The sequence below is a fragment of the Branchiostoma belcheri genome, unplaced genomic scaffold, assembly GCF_001625305.1.
Source record: "Branchiostoma belcheri isolate BF01 breed outbred unplaced genomic scaffold, Haploidv18h27 scaffold60, whole genome shotgun sequence".
Classification (NCBI taxonomy): Eukaryota; Metazoa; Chordata; class Leptocardii; order Amphioxiformes; family Branchiostomatidae; genus Branchiostoma; species Branchiostoma belcheri.
This window is the reverse complement of record NW_017804243.1, coordinates 1,395,871-1,416,735: the sequence shown is the minus strand read 5'-3', so window position 1 is coordinate 1,416,735 and position 20,865 is coordinate 1,395,871. Positions and strand designations below refer to the sequence as shown.

General features: G+C 41.3%; 2 protein-coding genes across 2 annotated transcripts in view; both read right to left on the bottom strand.

Moving 5' to 3' along the window:
• Window positions 1–3,858, bottom strand: part of LOC109482763 (E3 ubiquitin-protein ligase rnf213-alpha-like) — a 10,561-nt gene extending 6,703 nt beyond the window's left edge. Inside the window, exons 1-5 of the mRNA XM_019785600.1 lie at window positions 3,635–3,858; window positions 2,673–2,823; window positions 2,032–2,200; window positions 1,204–1,292; window positions 749–991 (exon numbers count right to left, since the gene is read on the bottom strand). Of these exons, the coding sequence (XP_019641159.1) occupies window positions 749–991; window positions 1,204–1,292; window positions 2,032–2,200; window positions 2,673–2,823; window positions 3,635–3,846 (864 nt within the window). The 5' untranslated portion in view covers window positions 3,847–3,858. The remainder of the gene's footprint in view (window positions 1–748; window positions 992–1,203; window positions 1,293–2,031; window positions 2,201–2,672; window positions 2,824–3,634) is intronic.
• Window positions 3,859–3,993: 135 nt separating this feature from the next.
• The window catches only part of LOC109482723 (E3 ubiquitin-protein ligase rnf213-alpha-like), a 73,527-nt gene continuing 56,655 nt past the window's right edge, over window positions 3,994–20,865 (bottom strand). The window contains exons 55-74 of the mRNA XM_019785541.1: window positions 20,078–20,465; window positions 19,176–19,379; window positions 18,389–18,536; window positions 17,527–17,668; window positions 16,662–16,875; window positions 15,804–15,918; window positions 14,956–15,137; window positions 14,349–14,555; window positions 13,377–13,582; window positions 12,591–12,699; window positions 11,921–12,027; window positions 11,140–11,322; window positions 10,462–10,716; window positions 9,985–10,096; window positions 8,983–9,236; window positions 8,257–8,446; window positions 5,795–5,911; window positions 5,142–5,339; window positions 4,429–4,604; window positions 3,994–4,003 (exon numbers count right to left, since the gene is read on the bottom strand). Of these exons, the coding sequence (XP_019641100.1) occupies window positions 3,994–4,003; window positions 4,429–4,604; window positions 5,142–5,339; window positions 5,795–5,911; window positions 8,257–8,446; window positions 8,983–9,236; window positions 9,985–10,096; window positions 10,462–10,716; window positions 11,140–11,322; window positions 11,921–12,027; window positions 12,591–12,699; window positions 13,377–13,582; window positions 14,349–14,555; window positions 14,956–15,137; window positions 15,804–15,918; window positions 16,662–16,875; window positions 17,527–17,668; window positions 18,389–18,536; window positions 19,176–19,379; window positions 20,078–20,465 (3,517 nt within the window). The remainder of the gene's footprint in view (window positions 4,004–4,428; window positions 4,605–5,141; window positions 5,340–5,794; window positions 5,912–8,256; window positions 8,447–8,982; window positions 9,237–9,984; window positions 10,097–10,461; window positions 10,717–11,139; window positions 11,323–11,920; window positions 12,028–12,590; window positions 12,700–13,376; window positions 13,583–14,348; window positions 14,556–14,955; window positions 15,138–15,803; window positions 15,919–16,661; window positions 16,876–17,526; window positions 17,669–18,388; window positions 18,537–19,175; window positions 19,380–20,077; window positions 20,466–20,865) is intronic.

The following is a 20,865-nucleotide window of genomic DNA, read 5'->3' as shown; positions in this document are numbered from 1 at the left end:
GGGGGGGGGGCGTCACGGGGAGATGTAGTTGACGTTCCACTGCCGTGTGTGGCCTCCCGGAGTGTCATGCCGTGTGCGCTGAGGGTCTCCGCTACTCCATCTATCCATCGGCGGCGCGGTCTCCCTCTGGCCCTTACTCCTGAGTGCCTGGCGGTGTCGGCCCTTAGGGCTGGCTGGGTGGTCGGCATTCTCAACAGGTGGCCAAACCACTGGACCCTTTGTTTGGCAATGAACTGGAGAACTGGTTTGTTGCCAACCAACTGTCTGATGACTTCGTTTCTGACCCTGTCCCTCCTTGCCTTCCTTGACTAAATACACATACAGTACACATACATACTCCTGTATTGCAAAACTACAGTGAAGCTACAAAGATCACGAACTTAAATGGCAGCCACTTCTTCAAATTTAATTGGTATGTTGCTGTCTTAAATCCATCCTAAAAACATAGACCACGAGGAAGTAGAAGATAATAAAAACAACTAGAAGTATATTATACCTACGGTAAATTCATTTACTTTGGCAGGGACTTTATGTCACAGTAGGAGGGTGTAGTGAAGTCATGTTTTGAATTCCCTGTTCAAACAATGGAAGTATATTTCAAGTGTCATGATTTTGTGGTGGAAAGCGGTCACTGGGAAAACAGAACCACAGCAAGATTTTCAGTAAGTGATGCTAATATTGTTATACCTGAGCTGTGTTGTATTGTATATTGTATAACAGAGACAGATAACGTTACATGTAGATGTACCTCAGCAAGGAACTTCTCCAGCACAGGCAGCTGCAGCTGGTTCTCCGCCATGGTTTGAGTCAGACTCTCCAGGTTGATCTGCGGCCGGTGTCTCCACATTTCCGGCAGGTCCGCCAGCCTGTCCAGGTCCAGCCTCTCCCGGGGAGTCACCACCTCACACAGCAGCTGCAGCAGCGGGTTGTTACTGAGCCGGTCGTCGGTGTGTAGGGCTGCGTTAGCCTGCTGCAGCATGGCGTCGAGACCCTACACACGACAAGGCGAGAGTCAGCATATTGTACATCATGTACAATGTACTAACACATAATGTAATCATGGATCCGGACATTTCCTTGTCTTTAAAACCGTTTCTGCAATCTGATATCTTGACATCTTAAAATCGATTACTCCAGCTGTACTAGATTTTGTTTTATTAATTTTATTCATTTTTGGTACAACCAGAAAATTTCCATCCTTACTCGGTGTAGGATGGGGTTGACACATCTGACCATGAAGGCTTCCTCCCACTGCCTCCGGCTAGCCTTGGAGGACCAGTCACCTGCAGCCGCTAATGTGGTGTAACAAGGGACAATATTAGGTACAGTACTACTGGTACAACATAAAGTAACTACACTATAGTTACTACTGGTACTGGTTAACAGTTATCATAATGCCAACTGGATGTTTCAAACATAAAAGTAACAAGGAAGGATATTGCGATGGGTAAAGTAATATTTCCAGTATTACAGAATACAGTGCACAATGTACATCATGGCCAGTAACAATCAATATTTAATACAGATATATACTGTCTTACAATTCATGTACATGTATATCACTTATCCTGAAGAAGGGAATATTGGTTGTTGAAAATTTGAACCTTGTGTACCCTTGTGTTGGAATCAAGTTCAGCATTGTAACCAGATATACATGTAAGTATATTGCTAGCATGCTGGTCGAAGCTGTAAGTTACATGTACACATATAGCTAACTTAGTACTTCAGTACTAAGTGCTTGCTTCAACCACTTATATATGACACTGTTCAGAAGTACTAAAAGAATCTTGATTGAAGATTGAAGATATCTATTACTGGTAGTTTGGATGTCAATGAAACACTGCACTACAATATCATGCTAGCATACTCTTAAATTAATTGTACCTATTAAAACTTGAAAATTCTATTATTTAAGTATGTGCTGACCAAATGTCAGCACATACAATTCAATGCAAAAATAACTGGTTGCCTTCATCATACAATGCTGCAAAATTCTGGTCCAGGACATGTTTGAAGTTTTGTCCTTCTCACCTTGTGCCCCCGGTGTGAGAAGGTTGTGCAGTATGAGGTGCATGAACAAGGCGGCATCGTCTGCACTCCTGCCAAGGGCACGGCCCAGCTGCTGAAGGTCAAGTTCAAGGTGCTGCCACAGGAACAGCGAGGGATTGGGCGGTCTGGGGTCAATCACATTCGCAACACCCTAAAAAACATGGAGGTAAAAATATGATGGTAGGAATGTTGCAGAAGAGTGACTTGTATCCCCATCACCAGTCTTCTATTGCCTGAAAACAAAATTTTGGCAGAACGTACTGCATCTGCACAAAACCAGGAATTTTCATGGCTTTCATTTGTGTTTGGTCAACGTTGCACTGGCAGATGGTATCTTTTCTGACATAACATTTGAAAACTTTAGACAGGATGTCATCCTTAAACATGCAAATACCACCTAATAACGGAGATATTTTTTAAAAAGTATTTCCCACAAATGTTGTGTTGGAAAAGATATTGATTGCAAAGGTCAAAACTCTGATGCAACGTCCAAACATCCAACAAAAATCGTAAAAAATCTGGATAAAAAACAGTATATTCAGTCAACGTGCTACCTATGAATTGCACACTTACTGACTTACTTATCGATGAAACAGAGAGGCACCACACAATGGATAACCTACCTGATTGTTGGTTGCAGCCTTGACCATGGCTGCATGCACGACCAGTCTGACCACACAGGTGGCCACGACAGACAAGGCTCGCTCAGCGATGGGTACAGCCGGCCTGTTGGCTGCAGGGCCCAGGATGTGACCAGGTCTGGTGGCATCATTGCTGAAGAAATCAGGGAAGAAGAAGCAAATTTAAAAAGGACTTCAGTGATTCAGTAAACATGCTGAAGCTGGTTTATCATCATTCTACAGACTGCAACAACGATGCGATAAAAAGTGTCACTTCATCCGAAAAAAGAAAATGGACCAGCACCTCTCTCATTTGCCAGTCCTGTCTAGTTAAGGTCATTGTATCCCATTACAATCTTCTGTGTGAATTACATGGTACCACGACCATACCACTGTGTCTAAGGCATGGTATTGGAAGGTGGAGCCTATCCCTCTCCTTCCTTCTTTTATCCCTCCAGCCAAAGTCGGTTATGCGTACCCACCCATTTTATATAATGTACCTGGGTACATTAAGGGAAGTCATGCAGTGCCCTTCCCTAGGACACAATCTCTAGCTGAGAATGCAAAGGAATCGATGCCATATCGCATGACCTCCCAATCTTATGTCTGCTTACGTTACCTTAACCACTCTGAGTCAGCGTTGGACTCGGAACCAATAGCTATAGGTCCCGGGTTCGATACTCACCGTGGCCTGATGTTGTGCCCTTGGGAAAGGCACTTTACATGACTTCCCCACCTGTACAGTGGAGTGACGCCTACCGAGCCTCTTGGGCTAATCTGTCTAACCGTATGCTAAAAATACGCAACAGATTTGGTGCCCCGATGTGTCAACAACAGCACATTTGCCACAGAGACCCGTTCAATTTATTTTTTGCCACTCAGCCATTGGAAACACAAGTAACTAATAAGCCATACTAAAAGATATTAAGCAATTTGAAATACATTATAATTAAGTATTCTCTCACTTTCTTGCAGCCTGCATGCGCCCTCCCTGGGCAGGACGGTGGTTAACCCCTCCAATGGCCGCCCCACAGTCAGGACAGCGGCTTTGTTCCATGGGCTGACCACACTCTCCGATGGGGTAAGGGTGTCCATTAGAACACTGGTACCAGTGGAGCGGCTGTGCTTCACGCTCTGCCAGTGCCTGACGTGCTTCCATCAACACGTCCTCTGGCATAGTTGGGAAGTAGGAACCCTAAAATAAGCAAATATTTTGTAAAAAAAAAATGGACTGAAACAGAACTGCATTCCACGTTTTCTTACATAATTATGCTCCAAGTTATTTGCCTGTAATACTATGTATGCATGACATTCTGTTATGTACTCAAGGACTCCTGAAAAACAGGCCATAGTCATGAGTGTGATCTACTGGTAAAATAAAATAAAATGAAAATTTAATGATATTAAAACCACAGGTACACTATGTACATTGTACCTCAGAGAATTGTGAAACAAGGCACACTATACAATCTAACAATCACTCCTAATTAAAATATTACATGAATGCATTGAATGTTAGGTTGATTTCCTAGTTCTGTTTCTTCTTCTAAGCATCAGTATCAAATCTTGTCACCTTGCCATACATATCTAAATTTGGGTGGAAAACAAAAACTGTAATACTGGTACTTACAGCAGTGCATGAAAGTTAAAAGATCTGTGGTAGAGTTACATGTACAATCATACATATGTACATTGTGTATGTACATGTAAAATGATTCTGAGCATTACTACAGTAAGATAATAATTCCTTATTGAACACTCTCTGATAAAACTTACAGCATGGTTCTGTGTGTTCTGTAGGAGGGTCTGGAGTGGCAGTAGAACACCTCCCACACCTGTACCTAGAACAGCAGCAGTGTGGATCACTAGTGCAGACAGGGTCCTCTGGATAGGCGGCTGGTTTGGTGTCACTGAAAGGGCAAGATTACCACCACCCTAGGAGAATACAAGGGAAAAGTATATAACACTGGAACAAAAACTTGAAGAAACATACATATTGCCAAGCAATTGCATGGTCTTCACATGGTCTTTACATGGTCTAGCACAACAAACTACAACTACAAAAAACCCTATTCTATTCTAACTTAAATTCATATTCACAATATGTGTGATCAGCCCCTCCAACTTGCTACATAATGTAATTCAACACCACAGGGTGTCTGCTACAGCACGAGTTGCTATAATAATAAAAGTGACAGATCCAGGTCATTGACCTTACATGTTTAAAGAAAAAGAAATCGAGCAAAGACAATATGCTTTCCTTCTGTGAAGGTTAACATAATATACATGTACAAATGTACCGCTATGATCTTATTATAATTATAATAATGAATCTTTCAATTCACGTCAAATTTCAACTTCAGTCTGACATGTAAGACAAATTTAGCAGCACTTCTATTGTCCAGTGTGTATTGAGAACCTCTTCAACGGATAAAAACATCACTGGTGTGTTCTTGTACATTGTGTACTCACCTGGTTGTTTGTCAGCAGTTCCATAGCGAGCTGCTTGTTGGTGAGGACAGGAGAGTCGTGCAGGTACTGGTGTGAGACTGTGATGTAATCCTGGGACGGATGGCGGGCCTGGTTGGTGTTGGCTCGGGAAACCGTGACCTCCCGGTACAACGCCAGCAGGAGCTCAACTTCTCGCACGTTCTCAGGAATGTTCATAGCCTGATGAAACCCCGTAAACAGGCCCTTCATTAGCATGTCAGAAGTATTACAGGAAAGTTACAAATTCGGAAATAAATCTGGTAGGTACACATTGTTGGAAAACTATTGTGAAAGTTACTCTGTGTAATCATACTACAATATCAATGTTGAACTTTATTCCAACACAATGAGGCCAAAGAAATCAAATTTCCAATGACCACATCTTTATCAGGATAATTAATGAATGTAACTTCCGAATGTTAAGTCGGAAAACTGTACACTTCTGAGTTTGGAAAAATGCAATTACATGTAGGCATAGATTGAAGAATTCCCATGCTCTTGTACTACCAATTTGTATTCATTTCTGTAGCAGCTGTACAATGTACATTACACAGGCAAGCTTACAACAGCTGCCTACATAAAAACAAGACATAAATTCATCATACATTCAACAATGCAATAGATAAGAGACTAACCTGTAGGACATTGTTGACGGCGTCCATGTTCTTACTGACCATGGACTTGGCCAGTTCTTCCCTCAGCTGTCGGTAGTCATCTCCACACACGATGAAGCGATCTGGGATGATCTCCTCCTGGACACGGAAATAGGCATTGGTTTGTCAAACTGCTTCTTGGTCTATGATACCCATCAAACAGCTCAATCAGTGTTTATGTCAGGGTAGAATTAAGTTCTGATTCTACCCTGCAGTTCTACCAGTTAGGCCACACTGATTTAATTTTATGGATGACATCCTCTGGGGACCACAAAACTAATGCGAGAGGGCGAAAAAAAAAAAATCCAGCCAAAAAAAATAAGCTGCTTAACCACAGGAATACAAAGCCGGTAATGCGGATTGAACCACAGGACACAGTGACTGCATCAAATAAATAAGTTTTTATTTGCAGGAGGTAGATGTAGATCATCTTATTCTGGTCTCATCCTCCTTCACAGCTTCCTCCTTTGCAGTTTCCTCCTTCGCAGCTTCCTTCTTTGCAGCTTCCTCCTTCGCAGTTTTCTCTCCCTACAGAAAAACGTAAAAGGTAGATAATATACATTATATATACAGTATATAGTTTATAGTAGAAGTGCATACAACAAGGGGATTGAATAGATGAAATGTAAAAGGTAGAGCAGAAACAGTACCCACCTGAAAGTTAGTGGTCCATCTTCTTCCTCTCTAGATCTCTTCCTCTTCAGCTTTCTCTTCACTCTTGTACGCTCTCCAACACCAGCTTTGCACACCTACAGAAAAATGACATGGTATGCAAAATTGATTTACTTGGAATGTATGTTTCCAAATAAAATTGAAGTACAGTGTATTGTAAGTTACAACATTACTAATGCAGGTGAGAATGAATGTACAATTAAAACATAAGGTACACAATAATATTTAACCTACCTGGCACACTGGGTGAATGCACTGAAACTCTTGCAGTTTCTCTGGAGGGATGGGAAGCGTGTTTGTTTCCCCACACATCCAGCAGACCAGTGGCAGACTGGTCAGTGCCCTAGACTTGACTTGCACAGAGTAGTAATACACCTGGTGCACTACATGAAAGAGCCCTGCACAAAACGGATGTGAAACAGAGAAATAAAAATCATTTTTCAAAGAGGAAATTTTGTGAAAATTTGCGAGAGCTCAATATTTAAAAAAAAACACCCAACAGAAAATAAAAAAAACTTGCATGAAGAAATGCATCTTGTTGGAAATTTTCCATATGATTACAACATTATAATCTACATACAACTACTGTAAATCATTAACAACTTTATTTTGTCTGTATCATAACACGTGTACGCGCCCCTCCCCATAAATTTTGCTGCATTCCCAGATTCTCGATCAAAATCAGAAAAACAAAAACAAAAGAAAAAAAAAAATAACTGAACTATTCTTACCTCAAAAGCTGACTTCTGCTGACAATCTTCGGCTTTAGTTGTTGCAGGCCAGTTTTGTCAACAACAATACGTACAAAACAGCCGAACTGAAAAATGGCATGGCCTGACCCACTTAAAGGCCACCTCAACTCCTCTCCCATTTCTCTCATCGTTGTGGCCGCTCTGGAAAAGACGTCTGTCCGGGCGATACTCGCTGGCTACCACAAGTCGCTCGTAAATCTAGGCAAACGTTACATCCCCCTCGCCAATGTCGATGGCATACCATTCGACAACAACGCCTCCAGTTTTCCTCTGCACTTTGACGTAATTTTTGAGGAGGACGCTGCCGCCATATTGCAAACTTCCCGGTTTACATTGTTATATTGTAGCTAGTACGCATGTGCAAAAGGTTCATTTACGACAAAATTGACGTTTTGCGGTAGTACAAAAGAAGTTTTACGATAAGCCGCCCTTTTGCGGCATTCATGAGTCGGCAGTCTGTACCGAGTTCCAGCCGAGTTCCGGAGTTCCGTGAAGCCTCAAAAGACATGATATTTTTTTTTTTTTGTAGAACAAGCGAAAATCAATGCGCGCGCGGATGTCATCCATAAAATTAAATCAGTGTGGCCTTAGTAGATCCTGATCCGCAAAGTTTGCTGGCAGAGACTCCAATCAGGCGTTACAGGTAGTTTACAAAATTTACATTGTAAATATCAAGACAATTCCATAATTGATCTAAAGTGGCATAAATATTGGACTTTTAAGTGAGTAGCTTATTAAGTTAAAAGTTACAAAATGTCCCTTCACTCCATTACAGGCTATACAGTAACTGTAATTCGATCTTAGTTGTAGTAGACATATGAAACTCCCTGTAATTTTGTCAAATCAATAAAAAATTCATCATGGTGAATAAAATCTGAAAGCTGAATGTTATTCAGATTTCTGATATAGTTTGCTTTAAAAAAATTCTGTTTTCCATGACAATAATTAAAGACCAAGATTCAAAATTTCATTCTGTTATACCTAGTAGGAATACTACAATGTACAAGTTACTGCACCAACCTTCCCACCCCTGGCCTCCGGTGGGATGATCCATTGCAGGTGCTGATGCAGCTGTGCCTGTTCTGTCACGCTCAGCAGGCTGTCCATGCCACAGCTGCGGTACAGCTGCTTCAGGAGGAACACCTGCGGCCATCTCCACTCCAGCTGTTCACACAGCCGCCAAGCCTGGTCCAACAGCCTCTTGGTCAGCCTGTTGGTGTTGAGGGAAGGGTCAACTATCATTGTCTTTAAAGGCCAAGGTTTCCCAACTATCAATTAAACTTCATTTGGTAGTCATTACAATGTAATTTACATAGTATTACAAATAAAGATTGTTACTCTTAGGAACCAAAAAAATGTTTTAATGTTCATCCTTTCCAGTCTTTGTACCTTCAGGTTGCTAATAAATGTACCTCCTTCACACAAGAGGCAAAATGTACTTGAATGCAGTCTGAATGAAAAATTCTGTGCACATTTCTGGATATTTGAAGTGCATTCTAGATTCTACATTCTAAATGTTTTGAGCAAACTCAAAAGTCTTTCCTGGTGAATTCGAAGTGGGAAACTCAAAGAACATAATTCATACTCAGGCTGTATTCTACCTGCAGTAGGACTGCTTTCTAAATGTGGCACAGTTTTGCCAACTTTTTATTCTGCCTGGTTCTGGTTGACTCATGTTGATTCAGAAAAAAGAGTGAAGGGGCCTTTAGACTTTGCTTTCAGATGACAAGACAGATAAAAGTTCACCTGTAATGTGTCCTCTTCACCAGTCTCTTCTCATCTTGCACTGAGAGAGCCCTTCTCCCATGGTACTCATGTAGGAGCTGTGCAGCGACGGACAGTCCAAACCGAATGTTGGCGATGAACAGCAGTGTGGCCACGGACAGACCCGGAAGGTTATGCTGTGCCTGCCTGCCAGCCTGCTGTAGTTTGGACACAGCAACTTCAAGCATAGCTGTCTCTGTGTCGTGAGACTGGGCAGCTTCTTGCTTGTAAGAGTCCTGTAAAGTTAGAACATAAAAAATACAGAGACTGAGTCACTTGCTCAACTTTGTCATCATTGTTAACTTCATGCAAATTTTGGACTGTTAATTAGTATACTCTTTCTATACATTATGATTGCTTTATGTTGCAATTAGCCCTCAGGCATGAAGTCACAAAGTAAAATTATGTACACGATTTAAGTCCTTCCTGCAAACATTTACACGGAACATATGGCAGCACCCATCTCTGTTTGTGTAGCCCTTGGGCCACACAGTTGGAAGGCTAGTCCACTGGTAGTGGTGTGTGTTTAACTGGCATACATTTGTACTGTTCCCAAATGCTGAGTGCTAAGCAGAGAAAGCTGGCACGTACATTTTTGTGCCATTTTTAAAATATTTGATATGACTTGGCCGGGGATTAAACTTCCACATGCAAGGCAAACTGTCTATTTAGTAATCATAAGCTGTTGGCAACCATTGTAACAGTAATACTAATTCCATATTTAACCATTAAAATCTTAGTTGAGTTTTGAGAAATCTTTGACTATATTCTCTATTAGGCTGAATTCATTTGTGTGCTTTGGTAGTGCAAACATACATACATGTATGTATTTACCTTATGTAATGGTCTTGATAAGTTGTACATGTAGGTCCACTGTATTTTGTATAATTTACTACTAATAATAATATTATAAACACTGTGAATAAAACCATTATCAACAGGTATTTGTAGCGAGATGAAATGTATTGGTAAAGGTTGTCTTACCTCCATGCATTGGATGAAGATGACCAAGAGTTCAATGACCTCTTGCTTGTCCTCCACAAAACCTCGGGCAGCCTGGAGGTACCTCTCCATGTGATCTATGACTTCCTGGGAACTATAAAAAGATAACTTAATTAAGCACACATTAAGCACACATTGTACCAAAAACCAGAAGTCAGTAGAACAAACTGAATCTGGCTGTGCAAAACCACGGTTTGTATTGGATGTTTGGTCAACATTGCATCTTAAATTTGTCTGTTGCATATCTTTTCTGACACAACAATTAGAAACTATAGATGGGGTATTATCTTTATATACATTAACACAACCTTAAGCCTATGCATGCACGTTACATGTATGTCCCAGATTTTGTATGTCCTATTGAAGCATTGGGGGTTATCATAGGATGCCTAGGCCAGTTTTTGCCCTGTAGCATCATACTTTTTCTGATATCATAATCAAAATAAACAAAAGTCTCACTTTGCTCGGAGCAGAAGTTGCAGTAGGAAGGAGCGGATGACGGGTGTCTGGTCGATGCAGTCATCCTCGAATGGCGTGAACTTCTTGGTTTTGGCAGCAGTTCCTTCTTGGCTCTTTCTCACCACATAGTTAAGGAGCATCTCCACCACACCTGCCTCTGGAGGCGTGCCGCCAGCGAAACAGAAGCGAGATACCAGCTCCATGAAGAAAGAGTTGCAGCAACGTCTGTAGGCATTGTGCTTCTCAACTGCATCCCTGTCATTGCAAAAATTACCACAAAATTTACATAAAACTATAAAATTAAGGTTACATTCACAAAGCAAATTGTTTACCTTTCCATATGGTCTAGACTAACTGCTTTCCTTATCCTCACTCAAACACATTCATATATTAATGTTATTAAATATCATATAGTAACCAGCCCCTCCAATGCTGTCCCACAACTTACTACATAATCTAACCCAACACCACAGGGTGTCTGCTACAGCACCAGTTACCATGGTGACAGGTCCTTGATTTTATTTGTTTGGAGAAGAAGAAACAGAGCAAAAGCTGCAACATGTTTTTCTTCTGCAAATTGAGGTATGAAGTGTATTCTAAAACCTGTGGCATGTACAAATGTATAAATGAAATTCAATTCATTTTCTGCACAGATATTAGACTAAATGATAATAATACCTGCATTCCAAGGTAACGGTACACTGGAAATCTTCAGGCACTGCAGCACGGCACAGTGGACAGCTCTGTCTGTCAGGAGTCAGCCATCTCCGCAGGCACTGTTGGCAGCCGACATGGTCACACGGCAGCTTCACTGGTTCCCTCAACCCCTCTTTACAAACCATGCAGTCTCGAACCCCTCCACTGCAATAACAGCAATGTTTTTCAACAAATGAATTATGATGCTGTTAACTAACATATTGTAAGGCCACACTGACTTCATTTTATGGATGACATCCTCTGAAACTAGTGCGCGCGGGCGAATAAAAAAAAAATCCGGCCAAAAATAAAAATGGTACTAAACCACAAGAATACAAAGTTGGTACGTACTTTGAATTAGCGGCAGTACAACGTATACGACAAGCTGGCACATGCTTTTCTTTTGCGGAATTTATGAATCAGCACTGTACTGAGTTCTTGAGTTGTGGAGCATTGGTAGCCTGGGTGCCCGGCTCCGTATTGTCGCTAACTACAATTGACTACTCAGGCCTAGAGCCAGGCCGGACCCTCTGTGGACGTGATCTTTTTTTTTTTTGAGAACAGGTGAAAATCAATGCGCACGGGGATGTCATCCATAAAATTAAGTTGGTGTGGCCTAAATGACACAAGATCATATTTGTGTACACGTACAAGGTCATATTTGTGTATTCAAGGATGACATTCTATACTTTTCAAAAGTCTGCAAAGGGAAAAATCCTGACATGTAGTCTACGACACATGATAAGGAAAAGAAATGAATCACCTGAAGTGCTTGATCCCGGCCTGGCTATTGCAGGATTTCAGGAACCTCTCAACTTTCTTCATGGTCTTCACACTCTTAAAGTCAGTCTGAGGTTCATTGCTGAGGACCTGTGGGTGAGTGATTGAATATTAAATAAATTTGCTTCATGCTTTGTATCAATGTAATGGTGTTAGACACTAGCTGAAATGATAAAAGCCTGGCCCAGCCACTCCAATCCAACACCACAAGGTGTTTGCTACATGTATATACAGTACAAGTTACAGTGGGGGCAGCCATCTTGTTCAGATTATTCAGACATCTAATTTGTTTGGAGAAAAAAAAATGGAGCAAAAACAATGTTTTTCCTTCAGTGAAGGTAAACATAATGAATACATAAGTCTACACATTATCAAATCAAGAGGTTCAAATGCTGACCCAAACACTCTACAGACTCTGTTCATCCCTTGACCAATGTTATTATGAAATATTAAACTTTAGTGGGTTCCCCTTATGCAAGCTCCATATATTGAATAGAGTTTCATCAGGAACTTGACAGAGATCTAGACAGAAAGAAATGAAAACGGAGGAAGGCTTGTGATAATAACTGATTCAGAAGTGAAAACTACAAGCTTAGTTTGACATAAAAAGTGTACTAATATTTTGTTCCTACACATCTAAAAAAAAGGCCAACCTTCCACAGCACTTCCATCTGCTTGGTGCTGAGGGACTCCTCACTGTCAGTAGATGTGAACATGTGCTCCATGAACATCTGCAGGGTCTGTAGTCTGATCCACAGGAATCTGTGAATAGGACAACAATGTCATAAAACTACATTGTACAATGTATACAGCTTTCATGTGCATTTTGGCACATCATAAAACTGTACAATGTTTATAATGACAAAATCTACTGCCAAGTACTGTTACTATTAATGAGTTTTCAAAATATCTGAGTGTGAATCATTTAAATACTAAAAATCACTGGACATGCATGGCATCTATTGCAAAGTGCCACAGATATCAATGCAGGTATAAAAGTAGGAAAGAATACATGTACTAGCTACAAATGCTAGGTACGACATACATTGTACAGTCACAATAATTGTATTTTCATACATACTTGATTTATAAAACTCAGGAATTTGACATACATTGTAGGGACAGATTAGAAAGATACGAAACAGGAGGAAGGCTTGTGACAAAGGAAGTGAAAACTACAAGGTTGACATACATGTACATCATAGTTTTATACATTCTTGAAAATAGTCAAAATTGCAGCAGAAATTTACTGATGTCATGAAGGAACAATCCAGCTTAGAATAAAAACTTTTATTAATCCTGAATAAATTAAAGTTCTACATGAAATTATGCGGCTTCAGATGTCTTACTAGTACTGAAGGACGGCTGCGTGTGCGAGATGTTGGTTAACTTGAGGAATGAATCCACTCTACTACAAACAATACTGCAAACCTCCTCACCTTGCCATGTGTACTTGAGTCAGGCTCTTCTCCCCGTAGCACACACTGTTGTCGGGGGAGGCAGCAGCAGCGAAGACCCGCTCCACCACAGGAGCCACACACTGCATCCGCCCCAGCCAGCTCTGTCGTTCTGCAGGGGTGGCCATGTCGTGTGCTTCTGGTGTCAGACCCTCTAACACTGCCAGTACTGCTGTGGTGTCTACAGTCTGTAAGGAAGGTTGTGACAATACATAATTTTGATGGTATACTCTTGACAGTGGGGTCATGTGGCACAACGGCAGAGCATTCGGCTCAGAACCAAAAGGTCCCGGGTCCGAAGTTACCAACCTAGTGCCCTTAGGAAAGGCACTTTACACGACTTTCCTCACTTAACTCAGGTGAAAATGAGTATCCCAGAATGATCATTATCATGATCGTGGGCATTGAAAAGAAAACAAAAACCAAAACAGTGTATAGACTCTAAATTCTGTCACAGTGGTAGTGGCTAGTATTTGCCATACTAGTCATGAGAGGCACTGTGCAGTAAAAACTGTGGAGAACAACATTCAGTGACTGATGGAAAAGATGAGAAGCAGAGAAAGATGTAGTCCAAGAAACTCTTAACACTAATTACAGTAAACATACTGTTTGAAAAAAGCCATCCAGTACACCTAAAAAAGAGGCTATATTGCAAAGGCATACTGGACACTTTCTCCTCCTTTCTACAACAAACTTATTGCACAGTCAATCATTTTCGGACCAAATTAGTCATCAACAAAAGTTTGCCCGTGTTGGTAGAAGTCATTATGAAACAGGTTTGAACTGTATTTTCCAACACAAGAAATTGGTGCATAATGTGACATCACAGAAGCGGTGGACTGGACTGACAAAGACTGGAGTTGTACAGTCAAAAATTAGGTCCGATTTGGTCCATGTTGGAAATTACAGTTTACTTTAATCTTGAGTACTGTTTCATGACAAGGAAAGTCTCACCATTGATGTGTCACACTGAAAGTCCACCTGACAGAGTTTCTGCAGCAGGCCGGTTGTGGTCTCCAGGAGCTGGGCCAGGTTGTGCAGACGGCCCTGCACACGGCTGAAGGCTGTGTGGACGGCTGGGATGGTCAGGCAGAACAGCTCTTCTGATCCAGACTGGGCATGCAGCTCTCTGGCTGACAATTCTACTGCACTGCAGACCATCTATTATAAATGTACATGCAATATAAATGTTACAAGCATTTTCTTAACACTTCATCTTGTAATTATGACAAATAGAATTCAGAAGTATGACAAATGCAATTGAAAGAATATTTATTATACAATAAGCTAAAATATTATGTTTATAGCACATCTGCAGAATGTACTGTGCCTGTGCAAAACCACGGTTTTCGTAGGATGTTTGGTCAACTTTACATCAGAATTTTGTCTGTTGCACAAGATACCCTTTCAGACACAATGTTTGGAAACTATAGACGGGATGTCACCCTTGAATACGAAAATATGACCTTGAAAGAGGTGTTCCGTGAAAGTGCTATGCACAATACATTACGGGTTTTGCGCAGGTGCAGTATTGTAAACATGCCGCAGTAGTTTTTTCCACCTCTATCTCTTCCACCGATGTTGTGACCATCCTGTAAGTCATCCACACGTAGTCGTGCAGATATCTGGCAGCGATGTCCTCCTCACTCTGGTCCTGTTCAGCTGCTCTGTGGATAATCTTGCCAAGTGTTGATTCCCTGAACAACCTGGGCAGGGCCTGATCCGGACTCTCACCAGTCGATGCTAAAGAAGAGCCACAAAAAATTATTACATACACAGAGTTAAAAATATTTTGTATCAGTGTGGCTCAGTAGCTAGAACACTTTTAGTCAGAGCCTAGTATAATACCCTTGTGTGTTCCTTATGTATGTACATGTATGTCTAAGTCAAGTAGTGTACAATCTTTTGTCTCCACTTTTCTATATACATTTGTTATGTGTCTGTTAAGTCTTGACCTGTACCTAGCCAGTTATGGCATGAATGTACAATAAAGGTCTTCATCATCATCATCAACATTCCAGAATGTCCAAATTTGGTCCTGCAATTTGATACTTTCTACAAGACATGTAAGTTTCAAGAGGATGATGGCAAAGAATAAGTCATCGCAAGTAATATGAGCCAACATCCCTTTTACAAATTGAATGAATGTCACAAATCATTGTCATCATGAAATGTCTAAGACTTTCATACTTTGGCTCACCCTGAAAGAAACTTTAAGATACAAAATCTTACAAATCTGCTTTCACTATTTCACTACCTTTTGCAAGTCATATTATTAAGCAACAAGAATTATCAGGATAGGGTACATTAATACAAACCACTCTGAGCACATCATGATATGGCAAGTCTTTGAAACTGAAAACGTGGAACAAATAAATCCGAACATATTAAGGGCCATTTAGTCCCTACCCTCCATTTTCTGTGCAGTCTTCAGCATGGCGTCCACCTGACCTCGGATGACCCAGGAGAAGGGCAGCCTACACTCAAACAGCTGTTCTCCACATCCTGAGCTCAGCACTGGGATCTGGGGAACGTCAAGCAACATTTCAGACCATTAAACCACACCTATCTATTATTATTGGTTCTTGGATTTGCCTGGCTTATTTTTCTGATTTGCAAAAAAAGAATTTCAGGTTCTGAATCAACTCCAAAATGCTTACATTTTGGCTAGACTAACAGTTGAAGAAAGTTTTTCTTGGATGTTGTTCTATTTTTTTACCATCTTGGAAGTTGCTCTATTTTTTCCATCTAGCAATGCAGTGGTTCCTTTAAAATGCAGTGGTTTGACAATTATTCCGTTAAGTTGACTTCAAGGCTCTCTCTCTAAGAACTATCATACAAATGTAAGATGACTAGGCCTGGGTTTTTTACCGCACTGTCACTTTATGTTAAATTTTCTCTCAGAAAATGCAAGAACCAACAAATTAAATTAGTGTGGCATTAAATTGTAACTATGGTTAGATTGAAACCTCTTGGAGGTCATGGTGGCTCAAGTTACGTGTTGTGGTATTGACTAGTACTAGTACTACACTTCACACAAGCAAGTAATATAGGAAACAAACAGCATGAGGAAGGGTACAGGTAAGGTCCTATCAATTTCAACAGGAATCCTCAAAAAATGAAGGACTATATTCAATCAAATTGTTATACGCCTTTCTAGATCAAAGTTGGTCCAAATAGACTGCAATGCACTTCAAATGGTTGGAAACCCTTCTTATGCAAATTGCATTAAATAGTAAGAATTGTAAATGTGTATTCATTAAATACCTTTTGTCGTTGTACATTCATAACAGGAGACAGCATGTCACTGTAGTGGAAAGGCACCAGGTTCTGGTCACTCAGGATTTCCAGGAAGATTGGAACAGTCCACTCTCCGGCAGGGGTGACCATGTGGTCCAGGTTACAGTTCCTGTCAGCAAAGGCAACAATCTCAGCCAGGAGAGGGGCTATCACCGAGGACAGGTGGTTCCAGGCTGATTGTCTGAAATTTCAGAAATAATGGAAGCATAACTAATGCATTCATGTACAAATGTACAATGTATGTAGCTGTCTACGTCTCAAAATGTACTCTAGGATTTTTTTGCCTACAAATATACTAGGACAAAAGAATGGCCAATCGAGCATGTTAATATATACAGCTTGTGCATTTGTGTGGTAGATTGAAGAATGACAGTCACGATATGAGCTACGTAATTGGTTATGGTATTGACAAATTCCAAGTGTAGATCGTATGTTTGTATGTTATGCATACCTAAAAGAGGTCCAAACAAAAACAACCAATCTTAGAAAGACAATGTGTACTAACTAGCATTATCACACGGGTCAAACCACACATGTTGAACAATATGAAGAACTTTATTTTACGACAATTGTACATGGTACAATGTATGGCAACGACTATTGAACATAGTACAAAAAACAAAGGGGTATAGAATGAAAATATAATGACCAGGTGACATACATGTAAATGTATATAGATAACAGAACTGATACAGGATTGTGTGTAACACGTCGTTCGGTGTGATATAGCTAGCTGCCGCCGCCGCGTGCCTGCGAAGTTGGGCTGTTATGCCAAAGGACGGTTAAACCGGCTATACCGATACAGATACATAACGGGTGTATTCCTTCCAACCTGAGTGTCCCTGCTTCTGTGATAGCCTTGGGTGTAGCAGCCTCATTAGTCAGCCAGTTCACGCCTCCGTCTGCTTTGTTCCTCTCCTTCTCTTCCAGCAGCTGCACGATGCGAGCCTTCACCACGTCACAGAAACTGGGACCTGAAAATGGTACGCAGTGAGTCATCATTTCCTATGGCCCCTGGCTACACAGGTTCAAACTACTGGCTAGACAGGATGGAAACCTGTCTATGTCCTATGGCCTAACAGTCCTATGGCCTAACTTGTTGTATTGAGGTTACTATAGCCCTGAAAGGCTGCCATTACAGACCCTTGCCATTTGGCCTCACCATGCCTAAATGGAAAAGCTCCTGGCAATTCAAACAATGGCAGCAAAGATACTGCAAAGATAGAGCACAATGCTCCTTTACCACTATATTTAACTGACATATACATTTTTTACTGTAACAGTGTTTTTTCAGTCATACATGTAACGTTACATGTACATGTATATCAGAATGAAACTGCCTATCAACAGAGGGAAATATATTATTATGATTATTATAATAATTCATTTCCATTCTTAAACTTGCAAGCTGGAAAAGAAAATTATGTGGGCTATGCAAAAAGAACTGCATGCATTTAAAGTAGTCCCATGGCCTTTTTCAGACCGTAGGCGCAGTGGGTTGTTGATCCACTGTGTCTAGGGCACAGTACTGGAAGATGGAGCCACTGACTCTCCTTCCACCTCCCCGGCCATTTTACACCTAGGTGGAGTGAGAAAAGTCGAGTCTCTCAAATATCATGTGCTTGCCTACCCCACTTTGTCATTCGATGCTACATGCATTTACTCCATACGATAACACTGAGAATTCCACAAACCTTTCTCCACCCTCTCCTGCAGAAGTTCCATGAGCTTCTCAATCCTGGTCACAGTCCTTCTCTTTGGCAGGTGCTTTGGATCCTCCAGCATGGCGGCTGTTGCCTGGATACAGCTGACCAGGAGCCTCTTATCATCCAACACAGACACCTGGGAATGGCACACACAACCAGAGCAAGAGATGTAATGAACATTAACTTCATCGGTTTCACGGCTAATCCTAGCAAAAACCCGCCAATTCTAGCCCTTTTTTGGTCAAATACTGGCAAGTCCTATTAAATTTTTGATTTGATATCTTAATCTAAACCCTTTGAAACGTTATTTCAAGGATTCAAGGTGCAAATTTTTTATCGAGTAAATCAGGTGAAATATTAGACAAGTCTCTTTGCTCAAAACAAATGGAGGAACAGCTCTTGGCAACAGTCCACGTCCTGAGATAAAAAGAGAATCCCTTAACCTACCGAACCTATTTTTTTCAGGACTAAAACCATAAACACTACATACTGTACTTAGGACCCTATAACTTAGGACAAGTTGGACTTCATGCCTGCAAAGTGGTGTGTTATGCCTAAGTTAGTAGACCAATTCAGAAATCGAATTTTTTGCACTGGAGCAAGAAACTCACTACTATTTATTGGAACTTAAAATATAGAGTAAAAAGAAACAACTACAAGGAATAATAATTACATTTTCCATGAGAGCCCCTATCTCAAATATATACAAAACGTACCAAAACTCAAGAATGAAAGTTAGACTAAGTTGCAAACTTATGATTATGCATAAAAGTACCTCCTTATACTTGTCGGCTGTCTTTGGTTGTGGGTCTACCTCTTCCCTGTCAGCAGTGAGTTCAAGCTCAATGTCATCCAGGTCCATCTCCTCCAGAGTGTCCCCACCATTTCTCTCCATGGTAACCTCCTGGGGTTCTTCATCCTCCTCTACTTCCATGTCCTCTTCCACACCAGCTTCAGTACCATGGACAGGATCCTCATCCTGAATAAAATATCGAAGAATTTCACTGGAACGTTATGTAATGTTGTAGTAACAAGCCAGTATATCTATTATAGACAAAATATACTGCAACCAGAGTGATAAGCCAGTGTAGCAACTCTTCACCATAACACACAGGCTTCAGTACCAAGGACAGGATCCTCCTCCTAAACCAAATATCAATGCTACTGGAAGGTTAGCTAATGTTGTACTAACAAGCCAGTATATCTACTAATATGCTGTATCTTAAGTGATAAGCCAGTATAGCTACTCTTCGCCATAATACACCAGCTTCAGTACCATGGACAGGATCCTCCTCCTAAACCAAACATCAAACAATGTCACTGGAATGTTAGGTAATGTTGCACTAACAAGCCAGTACATCTACTGATTAAGGCACTTGACACAACTTTAGTCACTCCATCCAGGTGTAAAATGGATACCCAACTTCAGTCTGGGAGGTAAAAGGCGGTAAAAGGAGAGGGGTGTGCTCCGCCTTCCGATAACGTTCCCTAGTCACCACCTCTTACCTCCCCAATCAAAGTTGTGTAAAGTGCCTTTCCCGAGGACACAGCGTCTTGCCAGGAATTGAACCCGAGACTTCTTGATCTCGTGCCAACTAGCCTAACTACTTGGCCATCTGATGCCACTTGAATATTACTGTAAGTTCTGATAAACAGTTTTTTTGGTTTAACACACACCTCCATCTGTACTGATCTGTCAACAGTGTTCTCTTCCTCAGCATCCATGTCCATGGAGCGTGTGTCCTCCTCCCTCCTGTGCCCCCCCAGCAGCTGACTGATGGGTTTGTTGATCATCTCGCCCACGTCGGGCGCGTTCCTCTGCGGCGGCTGCAGGTCGTCGATGTGCGCACACGTCCACCTGCCGCCCTGGAACCCCACAAAGCAGCCTCCCGGCAGGCGGGGCAGCTGCACGATGAAGACCAGGTGAGCTGTGGTGTTGCCCACCTGTGTCTGCTCGTCCTGCACGCAGTACCGGGCGCAGGCTATCAGGTTACTGTTGGTGTGGCCGGAGTCGCACTGAACCACCAGGACGGACTCCTCGTGTAGTGTTAATGTCAGGAAATCTCTGTAAAGATAACAAAAAAATAGTAACACTTGCAAAGCAAATGCATAATGTTAGCCCTCACAATGGTTCAGCCTAAGAAACTACTGCTCAAACACATTCATACAAAATTATATGGTGACCAGCCCCTCCAACTCTATCCTGCAACTTTGTTACATAATGTAATGCAGCACCAGTTGCCATGGTGATATTCATGTGGTCCAGGTCATTGACCCTTTAGGTTTGGAGAAGAAGAAATGAACTAAACTGCAAACTTCAAGGTAAACATAATGCTACTGATCATACACAGGGAATGGCGTCATGATTTATATCTATCATATGATGTCAAACTGCTGTAAAGTCTAAGATGATTGTGTTTTATGAATAGAATATAATTGGTTACAGTGGCCTTAACCTTCATTGT